Here is a 15,401-nt window from a genome sequence, read left to right on the forward strand (position 1 = left end):
CCCTTTTATTAACAATGAACTACATATTTATTATAATTCATACTTCCATTGGATAAGTGATAATTAAGCACAACTGCATAGACTATATAGAATAAACTACATACAGCCATATTGAAAAAAGTAATATCAAGGTGATCACTTTTATGTGATTGTATAAACGGGGTCAAATTGTTCACCACAACACCATCATGGTACCCAGCACCAATGGTTTTTAAGATAGCTTCTCTATTTTGGTCTTGCATTTGTATAGCAGCCCTGCTCTTTTGTTCAACCTCTGACATCACAGTTTTTCATTAACAATGCATTCCAGGCTCTGAAACAAATGTGGTGGAAGAAGTACTCTGTTTCAAATCTGACCTACAAAAAAGAAAAATACAGCAGAAAAAAAAAAACTGTTGTTAGACCAGGAAATCCACCACATGCACTGACAGAACCCATGTGCTCAGACCTGAAGTCATCTGTGCTTAGTCAATAGTGTGTATGTCAGAAGCAGTTCATATACAGTCCATGTATGTTATATTAGTGGGAAGAGACCACAGGAGGCATGAAATGTAGTGAAGATTATTTAGACACACTGGCAGTTTCAAATGAAAAACTGTTAGTGCTTGAATGAGTGCTTGAGTGATAGTGACAGAAATTATACATAATTGTTAAATGCTTTTTGCTACACAAAATATAATAAAAGAGGAAGGTGCAGACAAATACAGAGAGAGAGAGAGAGAGAGAGAGAGAGAGAGAGAGAGAGAGAGAGAGGAAGCATTTCACTAGCTGCCACAGCAAAACACAGCTTTCTATCCAAAGTCTTAAACATACCATCCAATTTTGGAGACCATGCTTTTCATGACAAACATTTAAATTATAAAACACTACTTGGTCAGTGTGAAAGCAGGCATTTTACTGAATCACAAAAACCTACAAAACAGTCCAGAGATGAGTTTTCTGACTAACATCTAGTTCTACACAAAAGGTCCATTGCAACATTGTCTTAAAATAATAGAATGTGTAACCTATGCAGTTCTAATGTGTAGAGTTGACAAGAAGCTGATTCAGTAATATATATATATATATATATATATATATATATATATATATATATATATATATATATATATATATATATATATATATAGAGAGAGAGAGAGAGAGAGAGAGAGAGAGAGAGAGAATACACGGGTGAGATATCTGAGAAAGAAAGAAAGAAAGAAAGAAAGAAAGAAAGAAAGAAAGAAAGAAAGCAGAGAAAGAAGGAAAGAAAGAGGTGAGTCATTTGGTACAATCAAACTACAGATTTGAGTGAGGAGACTTGGCTGTAAATCAAGCTGGTGGTCAAGGAAAGGGGAAAGGCGGATCTCAAAAGGAGTGAGACAAGTTGGAGGTGGGTAAAACACTACCACACACTTACTAACTAAAGAAATATCCTGTGATTTCATATACTAAGCACAGGCTTAAAATGAATAATGAGGCACCTAATTATAGCACATTAACCTCTTAGACTGCCAGAACTCATCAGCACCAAACATTTATTTCCAATTAGTTCCACTGTAGTTACCAAATAATCCATTGTGTTTACTAAATAATATACTTTAAGATTACTGACCGTATATTAAGCCTGGAGACATGTGCAGTGCCAATTTTTAAGACATGTGCAGTGACTAATGTTCATTTAAAACTCATTTTCTTGGATCCCACAATAAGACATGTGTTATGAAATATAACTCTTCCTTAATCTGCTTCCTCTTTCACAACCATAGAAGAAACAACCAGTACTGCTGCAAAAAGCCATTCACAATGACTATGCCAACATAGAAAGTCATGTTTAAAACTTGATCAAACCTATTTTTTTCATTACTACCATTTGGTGCATAAGGAAAGACTAGAAGATGCTACAACACAACTAAGTGTCCAGTGAAGAAGCCTTCTTTAGCATTCAAGTGTTGTGTTCCAGTTAATATACCTACAGCCAATCAAAATGACATCAACAATGGAATGTCAAGCCTCACTCACATTAACCTTCAGTGCCTCTCTTGAGGTCTTCCATAGATTGCATTGTTTCACTTTCAGCAAGAAAACTGCCAATATTGAGCACAAGAAGCTCACCTTGTCCAGAATGAATCGGTTCAGGTAGGGCATATATCCCTGATTGGAGACTGGTCCCTCATCATCATCCCTGAAGTGCTCCTCCAGAGCCACTGGATCATGAGGAATCTTCATCACAGTGCACAGGCTATGGGAAAGCACCTGAAAGTCACAATAAAATAAAACCCTGTTTTAGTATGTATTCTGGTATAGTGTAGTTTATACAATCACGTAGCATTAAGTCCTACCTTTTTACATGATTTAGTGATTATCAGTGATGGCTGGTCATGATATTGAATGGGACCATAAAATTCTACTACATATCAATAACTCAGCATTACTATTATGAAACCATTAGACATGGTGTCATATAACACCAGGTCATATTGTAGACATAAACTATTATGCAAACACAATCACAGAAAGACAGATAGACAAGACCATTCATGATTGCTGTCTTTCCCTAATAGTAAGTATGGAAAACAAAAAAACTGTGCTGGCCAGTAGCCAGCTCTTTTGTTCAAACCTTTTTATTCAAACCCAATATTGTCATCCTTTTGTGTAATTTCTACTTTGAATTGACAATGTATGCGTAGTATTTCTACTTCTAGTTCCTCCAAAGGCATTTTGAAAATTATAAAATGAAAGTAATCCACCTTGTGTCTGGATGTCTCAATGAAGCAGGCTTAAATAAATGAACCCCACTAAATGAATAAGCCCCAATGAAATAAACACTATAAGGGGTGCTTCACTCTGTGTAGACGGTGTGAACCTTCAGACTGGGCTAGAAATAAATGAGCCCCAGCTTATATTTCAAGCAATTCTTCATGCTTCTAATGACAGCATTATTTTTATGTATTTTTTTCTTTCAAAGAGATGCATAGTGATGTAGGCATAAACATTACATTATTATACTCTTTCCTGGGTTTATTATTCATTACTATTTATACCATCAGAAGTTATAAAATACCAAATATATGTTCCAAAGATAAGAGACTAGTCAGTGTGAGCCTTATAACAACAATCAATAGTGTTACACTGTCATTTTGATAAATTTTTGTCTTTTTTTTCTGAATTTTTGAAAAACACTATAGCAGTGTATGAAAAAAATGGCTGTTCAACAACTCATTTTTATCTGAAGACAGCTCAGAGCAAATTTTTTTTTTTTTTCCTGCAGACTTAGATTTTTATTTCATTTACACTCCTTGGTTTGATTATTAAATTGACAACATGGCTTGGTCAAAAAAAAGTCAACTATAAAAAAATAATTTTCACAGATAAGTGGACAGAGAAGGGTGAGCTTATTCTCTGGTTTAAGTTCAAAACAAAAGATATCTTGTCAGTTCAGAATCTGTGGCCCTAATCAAAAGCACCAGAGCAAAACAAAAAATATCACCACTTCGGACTGATGTGTCTTATTATGGTTATGAACTATCGTGAATGGTTAATCATTAAAAGGTAACTTTTTCATAAATGGACCTTGGCAAATTATGTTCACATACCTGCTCTATAGTATTAAAAAACAGTATATGAACTGAAAGCCTTCTATTAAATTATCCTACTTTGGTGTTTTAACCAACTGTTTGTTTCTTCTGTTCCTTGTTATTTTAATATGTATGGGTTTTTTTTTAAATTATTTATTTAAATTAATATTTTTGTACTGACATTAATTTGCATAAATTTTGTCGCTTACCTAAGAAAAGGTAAAAATCATCATAGATTTTCTTCGTGATCTATTTAAGCAGACCACACATACCTGAATACATTTTACGGTTGTTGTTTTATTTTGTTTTTTGTGGCAGTTGGGGGTCGGAGTCCATTCTCTTCACAAAACATACTAACAATTTCAGACAGGACACGAGTAGGTAGGCCCTGGATTTTATAGACCATCTATGTGAGTGTTTCTGTAGTGGTCTTTGCAATAAGCAGCACATTATGCTAGCAATTGAGTAAAGACTGAATTACCAGTCATTTCTTAACATTTCCCCTTTAACGGCAACAAAAAGCACAAAACCCACATAGGCTATTTAAGACACTTGAGGACATGACATCGCGCTACTAACACAGAACAAAACCACAGCACAAAAATATATATATATATACCTGCTTACAGTTTAACATTCACATCAGTTTAGCCCAATGTCTCTGGTTCAAACACATTTGTATTTAATGTTAGGAAATCGGCTGGAGCAACCTAAAATGTTTGTATAGGTCATGGTCTTTCTTACTGGAATAAAGTTGGTTTGATGTTGGACATTCGATATTCGCGGATATGCGGAAATTAAGGGACCGTCTCTAAAGTTACATACGACATTATTATACATGATTCTAACTTCAATAGCATTTGAAGAGAATGGTGTACAGTCACACAACCAACTGGAAAGTGTTCATCTATTAAAGCTATTAAATTATATGTAAATTAGACATGAATTTCACTACCGAATGGGCCCACACACAAAATATGCCATTATTTAAAGCTCAATAGCATTTGAAGGGAATGACTTACAGTCACACAACAACTGTAAAGTGTTCATCTAGGTGTCAGGTATGATGCACACCTTTGAGATTTCTGATATTTAATAAAATAAACTATTAAATCACATTTAAATTTGACATGTATTTCATTACTGAATAGGCCCATACACAAAATATATCATAATTTAAAGCTCAATAGGATTTGAAGGGAATGATGTACAGTCACACAACTGTAAAGTGTTCGACTAGGTGTCAGATAGGGCGCACACTTTTTAGATTTTCGATATTTAACCTTACAATGCATGAACCAAAAAAACCTTCACGAATGCATAAAGGGGGTCAAAATGACCTGTACTAGATTGAATGGTTTTCTTCTTCAAAAAAAAAGTCCTATTAATGAATTTATATATGTATGTATATATATATATATATATATATATATATATATATATATATATATACACACACACACACACACACACACACACACACACACACACACACACACATATATATATATATATATATATATATATATATATATATATATATATATATATATATATCATTTTATTAATAGGACATCTATTTTTTGAAGAAAACCATTCAACCCAGTACACCCTATTTAAGCTCAACCCTATTGAGCTTAAAATTATAGTATATTTTGTGTATGAGCCTATTCTGCAGTGAAATTCATGTCTAATTTAAATGTGATTTAATAGCTCATTTTAACAAATATCAAAAACCTAAAATGTGTGCCTTATAGCTGACACCTAGATGAACACTGTACAGTTAGTTGTGTGACTGTACATCATTCCCTTCAAATGCCATTGAGCTTTAAATAATGGTATATTTTGTGTATGAGCCCATGCAGTAACAAAATACATGGCAATATTTATATATGATTTAATAGTTTATTTTGTTAAATATCAAAAATCTAAGAGGTGTGCATTATAGCTGACACCTACATGAACACTTAAGAGTTGGTTATATAACTGTAAGTCATTCCCTTCAAATGCTATTGAAGTTAGAAACGTGTTTAACAATGTCGTATGTAACTTTAAAGACGGTCCCTTAATTTCCATATATCCGCGAATATCGAACGTCCAACGTCAAACCAACTTTATTCCTGTGTCTTACTTGCCTCTTAAAAATTTGTGAAAACAAAACTCGCATATTTACGTCGTTAGACAAATATTTGATGTAATTGTAAAGCCTAGGTGACATAGTGCATAGCGGCGAGGTGGAACAAAAAAGTTACAAAACATGCCACAAAATGTTCCGATCTGGACAAAATCATACCTTTAATTGAGACTTTGACACTTTCCCACTTTTGTCCAAATCCAGCGCTGTGAAGGCATGCCATATCGACTTTAGAAGTTCGTCCCTTAGTCCCATTTCGAGTGGTACAGACTGGCTGAGGCTCGTCGCACTTCTGCTCCGTCCTGAGAAGGTTCCTCTCACACGGTCCGAGCAGCGGTCACGTGACGCTAAAGGAGTCGGCTCAGCGCTCACTCACAGCAGCTCAAAGTGCGTCAAAGCGGCTCAGAAAGTGCTTACACCAAATAATTAAAACCACACGATATTTCAACTTAGTTACTTTGTAATTGCTGCTGTGCTAGAGCAGCATACTATTCATGCAACTGAAAAATTCACCCTGGACGACTTAATTAACAATATTCATTATCATAATTAATGTGATCTTCGATGGTCCAAAAGTTTTATGTCATTAATATTCCGAGCTAAGATTTGATTTAAACTGGTCTACTCTGATTTAAATTGGTCTACTTTCACTTTGGTTAACATTTCCTGTATTACTCATAGTGGACTGCCCACCCACTGGTAGTGGTGCTACTGGGATTTAACCCTAAATTCTTCATGCCAAAACTAAAGAGACTGATGCAGCAGCGCTTTAGTCCTTTAGTCAGTCCAGCTCTCGTGCCACCTCATCTATACACTCTGCTCAAACAGACTGGGTTCAAATACTTTAAATTCCATGCCAATGCCACTGTCAACTTTGTCAGCCTGGCAACTCATAGATCACTAACTCTGCTGTTACTCAGCTGTCCTATTTATTGTGTCACACTGCAGAAGATGATACCAATAACATCTTGGTCAAATTCTGTGGCAAAATATAATGTGATATAGATAGATAGATAGATAGATAGATAGATAGATAGATAGATAGAAAGTTAGTAACAGTAAATAAAAGTAAGTCAGTGACATATACCGGTTATTAATAGTGCACATTGTTATGTCTGATTTGTGGCTTCTGAGGACAAATATAAATTCCATCTGCATTAGATTTAGGAACTTTATTTTCTTGAGTCTATAACCTTAAAAGTGGAACACTTAGATGAATAAAAAGTTATTCTAATTGAACTAGCTGATTTGCGAAAGTATTCACAGATCTTTTTTTTTTTTCAGCATTTAAAGGGGTCATATCATGATTTTTAAACGTTAATTATTTTGTTTAATGGGTGTAATAAAATAGGTTAACATGCTTTAATGTTCCAAAAAAAACACATTATTTGTCACATACTGTACATTATTGCAGTACCTCTATTCCCAGGCTGCCTGAAACGCTTCGTTTTCTCAAAAGCCCCTCCTTCCGAAAAGCCCAGAGTGCTCTGATTGGCCAGATGACCCGTTGCATTGTGATTGGCCAAAAGCCTCAGTGTGTGTTGTACATGTAATGCCCCTTGGCTTACCTTTAGCTTCTAAAGTTTCTAAAGTAATTCTAAGCTCCTAAGCAACATGTCGTCGGTTTTACTGTATCAGTTTGAGCCCGATTCCGATTCAGAAAATGCGGAAGATCAAGCAGAACCAACTTTGCAAGCACGACTTGAGCAGAACGTTTCACAGTGGCAAGTTTTTATTTTCTAACTCTCTTACCTTACCCAAATTCTGACCCCGCCGGCACATTGTTTACTGCAAAACTATGCTGTATGTACATCCAAGAGCTGTAAGTCATAACAAGATTAAAACAAACAACAAAAAAAGCTTGGACAATGTAAATGCCTAAACAGTTGCTCGGGATTACCTGCTGCCCTCCTCTGGCTAAGAAGGAAGTGGTGTTCCTTTGTTCTATTCACTGAGATAAGCACAAATAAATGGCAATTAGCTCAAAAATGTTAACTGAAAAGAGAAATGTTTTGAACTTTAGCAGAAGAGGCCGGTCGGTCTGCTTTTAAAAGGATATACTCTCATTCATTGTCAGAGAAGGTAATCAACTGACTCCATCAACAAGGTGTGTGATGCTTATGTAGCTACAATTTTTGACATAAGCAACACTAGAAAAGACCAGCAACATTAAAACACCAAATGCTATATAAATATATATACACAATCCCACAGCATCCCGGTATTCTCACAATTAACCAAAGCAAGAGCAAATATACCTATAACTCTCAAAAAATAAAATGGTAGCAAATGTGCAATGGCCATGATACATTATCTTTGTCATAATCCATGTGAACATTAAGTAATGTATGAGGATGTCAAATGAAAACCTTTTATTTTGCATTATCGCAAACAGGTGTCACAAAAGTGCATTATTTTTTTTTATTTTATATAATTTCTTTCAGCACAAGAAAATTTAATTCTATTTTCTCTCACTTTTCAGGTTTTCAACTGACTGCCCCAATACTTTCTCTAATGCAAATTCCCAATAAATAAAAACAAACATTACCCACTTAAACTCCTACAGTCCTCACCGTTGTAACAGACCCACTTCACTTTACTTTCACTGTAGTTACTGTATATTATGGTTAATTAGGAGGTAAAATAAAGACACTACATTACTTGCATAAAATAAAATCCGAAAAATAATCATCTGGTTACACAGTTGGCTGAAAAATTTGGATTAAATAATCTCAGAACTTTGGCCTGTGATTTGCAGACATCCAGTAACTCAGTCACTACTACTATTTGTGTGCAATCAGCACTAAAGAAAAACACACCAAGGATGTGTTGATCTAGTTTATTAAAAAGAACATATTTACAAAAAATAAGCCGTTGTTCTATGGTACAAGATCTAAGTGGGAAACCAAAGAGTATCCTAATAACAGTAGAGTGGCAATACAGAAAATAAAATGACTTGTTAACGGATAACATAACAGTTAAAAAAATAAAATAAAAAGGATGCTATTGTTTTAATGCTACAAACAGGCTTGAGACTGAAGTTGAAGTCCTGTTGAAGTCTATGCAAATATTTTACTGGGGATATGAAATTTAGCTTAAGTTGCAGTTTCTAAATGTAACCAAATCCCATGTACACATGATCAATTCTATACCTTTTCTACATGAAAAACCAAATGCATACATGTTATTTCTGTACAGAACTGTACATAACCTCAAAGGAAATTATTTTGAAATTGCTGTATAACAAAAGAGATCAATGATTGAGGAGGGGGGGGAAGAAATGATAAAAATGTAGATCATATTTCCCAACCACAACTGGAAAATGGACAAACATGAATAGCAGCAGGCTTTCTGGCGAGTTCCCCATTGCCTCCAAAGTGCTCAGTTTAACGGTAATCGACACATAGGGCCCAACCTTCATTGCTCAACATAAGGCATTTTACAGGCAGTAAGGTGCACAACTCTTAGGTCTGGAACATTCACAAATCAGGTCTCTACAGGGGTTCATAGATGCCCCATGTCTATGACCAACATGCAGACCTCCCTCTTTGGAAGTTGGAGAAGGAATAAGGAAAAAACAACAAGGAAGTTCTCTACCTTAAGAAATATCTACACATGAAATGCATGCAAAACAAATTCTGCAAAAGGAACCGGACCATGCAATAAAAAGCAGTCCATGGCCAGTACAAACTGACAGATGTTTTAACTGATATTATCAGTTGCTAGGAAAGTGTGGTTTTCTTCCATTCAAAACCATCTCACTTCTATCAGGACAGTGTAAGCACGAACAGTCATGAGACAATGGAAGCTGTCCAAACAGTAATAGACACACACCCAAAAAAAAAAAAAAAAAAACTCCATGTGAAATCTGTGATACAGCACCAGTGTTCCTCCCTCTGGGGGAAACTCTTCTTTGTCAAAATATTTAATTCGAGGTTCAGTTCAGTAAATGGTGAGGCTGAGAGAGCGGTTCATCTTCTTCCCAATAAGCCGAGAGTTTCTGGAACTAGACTGGATTGTGGAACGTGTCAGGACTCTGTCTGTGGACAAAATTCTCTCCTCTGCTGCAGCTTTGGCAAGCTGGGCTTTTTTCAGCTCCCTGAGAAACAAGAACAAATTTTTTTTTTGTAATTTAAAAAGGATGAGAATTGAAATTAACAAGAGCTTCACAGTACACAGTTAACTGTGTTAAGTATTTCTTCTACACACTACAAAGCATTAAATAAACTTAACAAGCCAAGAGCAAATGAAAAGTGGTGCTTAAGAACTGAATAAAAAGCAAAATCTCAAATGACCTTGTACTCATTTGCCCTCGTGAGGCTTACATACACAAGAAATTCACAAAAACTGAACAAGGAATCTGTCTGTATCAAAACAAATCCTGTTAAAACTAAGCAATTTATAATACGACTTGGTAGCAAAACACATACTTTTGGAGCAGGGCGTTTTTGAATCTCTCTGCATTAAGTTCCACACGCAACTGATCAGCATTCATCCTGGAGGCGGTAAGCAGAACAGGGTGTCTGATGAGATCAGAGGTCGATGGCCGGCGTGTGGGGTCAGGATGAATCATAAGCTGTAAGAAATTATATATATTAAACAAATTATTTACTGAAGTAAACAGAAAACTACCATTTTAAAAAGTACTGTAAATAAATAAGGAAAGTAAGAAAGAATGTTTTTTCCCTTTTACCTTTAACAGGCTTAAAAATTCTTGAGAAAGCACTTGTGGGATATGGGGTAGAATTCCCTGTCGGATTTTGTGCCATTGTTCCCCATTGGTTGGTAGAGGCTCAGCTCCACATGCACTGACAACAGTCAAAGCCAAAGCAAAGATGTCTGCCTTTGTCAGGTTACTATAGTCCTGAAAGGAACAAAATACTCAGAAACATCAAACAGGCTAAATACTCCTCCACCTACCAGCGAAAAATAGTCACCATAATCTATGTGGAATAAGTTTAATATTTTATAGTTAACTACAAATCTATACTACTGAAATAAGCCATTCAAGAGGACTTAACCAAGTAAAATTTGAGTTCACTGACATACTACATGGCCAAAAGTTTGGGGACACATGACCATCACACTCATACATGGGACTATCCCAAACCGTTATATAGGATGTCTTTGTATGCTGTAGCATTACAATGTCCCTTAAATGGAATTAAAGAGGCTAGCACAAACAAGTTCCAGCATGACAATGCCCCTGCACACAAACTGAGGTCCATGAAGACATTCATTTGCCAAGGCTGGTGTGGAAGAATTCAAGTGGCCTGCACAAAGCCCTGGCCTTAATCCCATGACTTTTTGGATGAACTGGATGTTGCTTGACATCAGTATCTGACCTCACTAATGCTCTTGTGGCTGAATGGGCACAAATCTCCAGTCATGCTCCACAATCTATTTGAAAGTCTTCCCAGAAAAGTACAGGTTATTATAACAGCAAAGGGGGCACTAAATCTGGAGCGGGATGTTCAAAAGGCACATATGGTATGACAGTCAGGTGTCCACAAATTTTTGCAGATAGAGTACTTCAACAATATTAGATCTCCAAATGAAATTAAATATCATGAGACAGTTCACAGTTAGCCAATGAGCAAAAACGTTTACATCGCTGCTTAAATAGGAAGCCTTCTTCAAAATGACCATTACAGAATTTCTGACATCAGAGAAAACCATTGTTTTACCTCCTGAAGAACTTCATTAGCCAGGTATCTACTGTCACCCTCCTCAACTTGTGGATTAGTCACCCTAGTCACATGGCCTAGGTCACCTAACAAAAAAATAAAAATAAAGAGAGGCTGTCAGTTAATTGCAATTTAAGAGAACTGTACATCGCATACAAATGGTATAGTTGGTGTGTACATACCGATTTTGTATATCACATTAGTGCTGGGCCCATCCTCCTCATCTTCAAACTCCTCAACGTTCACTGCAGACTTCCTTGAAATAAATATGTTACCTGAAACAAAAAAATTTCAAATACAAACAATTTTAAATACATTGTCAAGTTCATGGTCCTGTACTTCACAGATAATACGACCTAGTACTTCCACTTTAATTATTTTAAAGAGTTGCAATATTAAATACAAGAAGAAAAAAACCCCAACATAGTGAAGACAAACTTCTGATGAATTTAAGAAAATATTTTACAGAGTAGTTCACAGTACTGCATGCACAGTTTTCCATATCGTCATGTCACTGTATACTGGCTCATAACAGGCAGTTAACGCAAGCCTCTATTAACACACCCCTTCTCACACAACCATTTATTATACAGGGTGCATGATATGATGGCAAACGTGTTTTTAAACCCAAATTGGGAAAACGGAGCAGCCTATAAAATACGACAACATGCTCTAAAGTAGAATTCACATGGTATTCTGAGTGAGCAGCAAAAAGGAAAAACAACCAAGTGCAAATTAATATCAAAGTATCCTATGAGAACAACTCACTTGGCTTAATGTCCATGTGCACAAGCGCTGTCGAGTGGATGTACTTGAGCCCGCGGGAGACCTGCAGCAACAAGTCCTTCAGTTCCAGCTCAGACAGAAAGTGCAAACGTCTGTAGTTCTCAGCAATAACATCAGACAAGGTGCCACCATTGCAGTACTCATTCTGGATCAGCATGTGGTCGTCCTCGGCCCAGGCAGAATAATATCTCACTACATGAGGGTGCTGTCCAAGAACTGCATGTGCATAAACCTCACGAAGTGCATTTTGCCTGTAGTTGGTTAAAAAAAAAAAAAGGCACAGTAAGCTTCTCAATCTAACAAAAAGGTGTATTAAATATGAATGCAATTTGTATAATCATTTTTACAACACACATTGTCAGAAAACAACTTTATTAGGGAACACAATATGGACAAAAATAGCATATTGCCATCAATATAGCGCTAAAAATATAAATGAATAAAAAGAAAAATTTGTTCACAGATAAAGTCTGTATTATGTAGTCAATATCAGTAACTATTACTTACTCATCCACAGACCCTGCCAAAGGCTTCTTGGAACGCTTGATTGCATAGATGCAGCCATCTAGTCTTTTCACACATTTGTACACAGAGCCAAACTGTCCAGAACCAATCTTCTCTAGTTCATGGAACTCTGATGCATATCTGGACATCATGTTACTCTCCATCATTGTAATTCTCTGGAGAAAAAGGGTTTTTAATTAGAACTAGAATCAAAACGTTGCCACAGCACACGCTTAAAATATAAGTGTTTTTTGTTTATATGTGATGGGTGACAAGTACTTTCTTACAATGAAGAGAAGAATAACAGAGCCATAAAAAGTGCTCAGATACACTATGGTCTATATTGTAAAAATGTCTACCTTTGAAGGTGGAATAACGTCATCCTCAATCTCAGCATCACTTGCCTCCATGTCCTCTCCACAGGAGCTGCAACACAATGGGAGAAGAGGAGCTATTATTTCACATCAGACACAAGAGGGCAGCAGAGAGGTCTGGGGGAAGCACGTGGCGTGGTGTAGGAGTGCACTCGAGGCTTTGGTTTCTTGCCAGTGTTGACTCGCAACCCGGGCAGTAAACGGATTTAACGAACCTCATTGCAACCTGAACATTAAATACATGGCATCTAAGGGTTTAATATCAAGTTGTTTTTTTATCCCAAAAGCTAACAAACGAATAAATAAAATCAACCAAAAGCTGTTATAACCAAGTCAAAGAGCTTACTCATTCCAATGAGAGCGCTTTCTATTGTTTCTTTGTTGAGTTGATGACTGGACGACCACTGAGTCCGGGGTGAAGGGGTTAATGTTGACCAGAGGTGTTTGGTTTCGCCTTCCGTCGAGACTTGCCTTTCCTTTGGAATCCACATTCTTGAAAAGCGCGACTCTCCTGCTTGTAGAAGCCGAAGTCCTTGCTCTTGACAGCAAACTCTGCTCATTAGAGACGAGACATAAAGTTAATGGTGCTACTTGAAATACGCAAACTACTTATTAGGGTTAAAAGACCTGCGTTATAGACAGTAAAGTGCGAAGCAAAACATGGACAAAGCTCCGAGCCGCCGCTGTAATCAAGGAGATGATTCACTGCATATGAAACACATTACGTAACCTGTACAGTTAGATAATAACTGGGTCAATGAGCTCTGAAGTCACCTGGAAGGAGAAACTGTAGTCTGACTTGCTGAGATTGCTGGGGAAAAAATTATTGAATACATCTTCCTCAGATCATCCCAGGGAGGTTTTCCTTCCCACTGTCGCTTCTGGCTTGCTCATTAGGAATAAATGTATAAGGTTTAAAATTTCTGTCTACATTTCTGTAAAGCTGCTTTGTGACAATGTCCATTGGTAAAAACGCTATACAAATAAAACTGAATTGAGTATCTCATTATTACATGTTTGCCATGCCTCACTGTGCACTTTCTAAAATAAAAATAGCTCGAATGCAACCATACTTAAATATTACCAAAGTACTCTGTATTTCACTGCGGATAACTCGAGCTTTAAAGCTATATTTTTACAGAATAGGACAGCACGAACCTTTGGGGTGTGTGGAGTATCGAACAGTCGCAGTTTTCTGAAGGTTTTATGGGGTGGTGTATCAGGACAGTCAGGAATGGGAGAGCTCGAGCCCTCCACATCGTCCTGAATACACGTCCTCTCCGGTGAACTGTCGTAGGCGCGAGGACTTTTTCTCGGCGATGGAGAGTTTTTCACACAAAAGCTCACTTTGAGGTGAGACGGAGAGCCGAAACCTTCCTCGTCCCAAGACTCGGGGTCGTCGTCTTCCCTGGTTCGGCTCAGAGGACTGCTGTTCAGCTCGTCGGGTCTCTTATCTGCGCTGCTACGCCGCAGAGATACCGGAGAATCCAGCTCGTTAAAACCGGACTCAGCCCCGGTACTGCTGTTGGCCTCCTCAATACTATCCTCTTCACCATCGCTGTGTGCAAACTGCAGTTTCTGGCGAATCGCTCGAAGGTTTGGGGAACAGTCTGCTTGCCGTCGGCAGCCGAAACTCATTTTCTCGGTCAGCAGAAACTCTCTACTGAGAGTTAGACAAACCAAAACACGGAAACGCTGTTGTACAATTAGGCTAACGTTATTCAAAACAAATTAACCAAGTCAGATAGTTAAAGAAAAGAAATGAAAGAAGCTTAGCATATCTAACAAACACGGACTACTTAACCTTAGTTAACGGGAGGCTTCCCCGTGGAGACCTAACGACTCCTATAACTAGCTAGCCACTTTGCTAATTACAACTTCTCTTAGATTTGTCACATTAATAAAATATCAATCCCACTTGTCTTCCACCGTCGACAGTATAGTCCACTAGCAACCCCAATATCCACCCAAACGAATCAGACAAGCTCTTACCGACTGATAAATTGACTTGTTACCACGAAGCACCAAAGCGGCCAAGTTTGAAAAAAAAATGGCTTCTTCTTCTCCGAGTCTCCCAAATCTACTCCCCAGATTAGTCACTGCGCTAAAAGTGAAATATAATGTCCATGAAAAGACAGTACGCCATAATAAACGACTAAATCAAAGCCCAACAAAACGTAAAGCTTTCATAATTACACCGATTAAAAACAATTTTGTTTACGAAAGTAGTTTGAATGGCGAATTGCTACTCCTCCCACCTACAACAAGCGTGGTCATAGTCTTCCCGCGACCGTTGGTCAAATGACTCAGTATCGACCAATCAGAGCGCACCGTGAAGTTTGAATGATGGGCGGTT

At 37.1% G+C, this 15,401-nt stretch overlaps 2 protein-coding genes across 4 annotated transcripts in view; both read right to left on the reverse strand.

The window, feature by feature from the left end:
* The window catches only part of swap70b (switching B cell complex subunit SWAP70b), a 28,848-nt gene extending 22,659 nt beyond the window's left edge, over window positions 1-6,189 (reverse strand). Inside the window, exons 1-2 of the mRNA XM_017466031.3 lie at window positions 5,854-6,189; window positions 2,098-2,238 (exon numbers count right to left, since the gene is read on the reverse strand). Of these exons, the coding sequence (XP_017321520.1) occupies window positions 2,098-2,238; window positions 5,854-5,949 (237 nt within the window). The 5' untranslated portion in view covers window positions 5,950-6,189. The remainder of the gene's footprint in view (window positions 1-2,097; window positions 2,239-5,853) is intronic.
* A 2,330-nt stretch (window positions 6,190-8,519) lies between these two features.
* On the reverse strand, window positions 8,520-15,316 carry wee1 (WEE1 G2 checkpoint kinase). Of its 3 annotated transcripts, none has more exons than XM_017466029.3 (11): window positions 15,038-15,316; window positions 14,204-14,705; window positions 13,392-13,597; window positions 13,031-13,097; window positions 12,675-12,847; window positions 12,150-12,418; window positions 11,564-11,656; window positions 11,382-11,467; window positions 10,388-10,558; window positions 10,125-10,270; window positions 8,520-9,793 (listed from the first exon to the last, which is right to left on the reverse strand). In XM_017466029.3, exons 2-11 carry the CDS (start codon window positions 14,681-14,683, stop codon window positions 9,637-9,639), a joined length of 1,848 nt encoding a protein of 615 aa, XP_017321518.1. In that variant the 5' UTR covers window positions 14,684-14,705; window positions 15,038-15,316; the 3' UTR covers window positions 8,520-9,636. The 3 variants fall into 3 exon arrangements, with proteins under 3 accessions (XP_017321518.1, XP_017321517.1, XP_017321516.1); XM_017466028.3 differs by having other exon boundaries at window positions 14,204-14,708; XM_017466027.3 differs by having other exon boundaries at window positions 14,204-14,740.
* Window positions 15,317-15,401: the final 85 nt, after the last annotated feature.

The sequence above is a fragment of the Ictalurus punctatus genome, chromosome 4 (genome assembly GCF_001660625.3).
Source record: "Ictalurus punctatus breed USDA103 chromosome 4, Coco_2.0, whole genome shotgun sequence".
Lineage (NCBI taxonomy): Eukaryota > Metazoa > Chordata > Actinopteri > Siluriformes > Ictaluridae > Ictalurus > Ictalurus punctatus.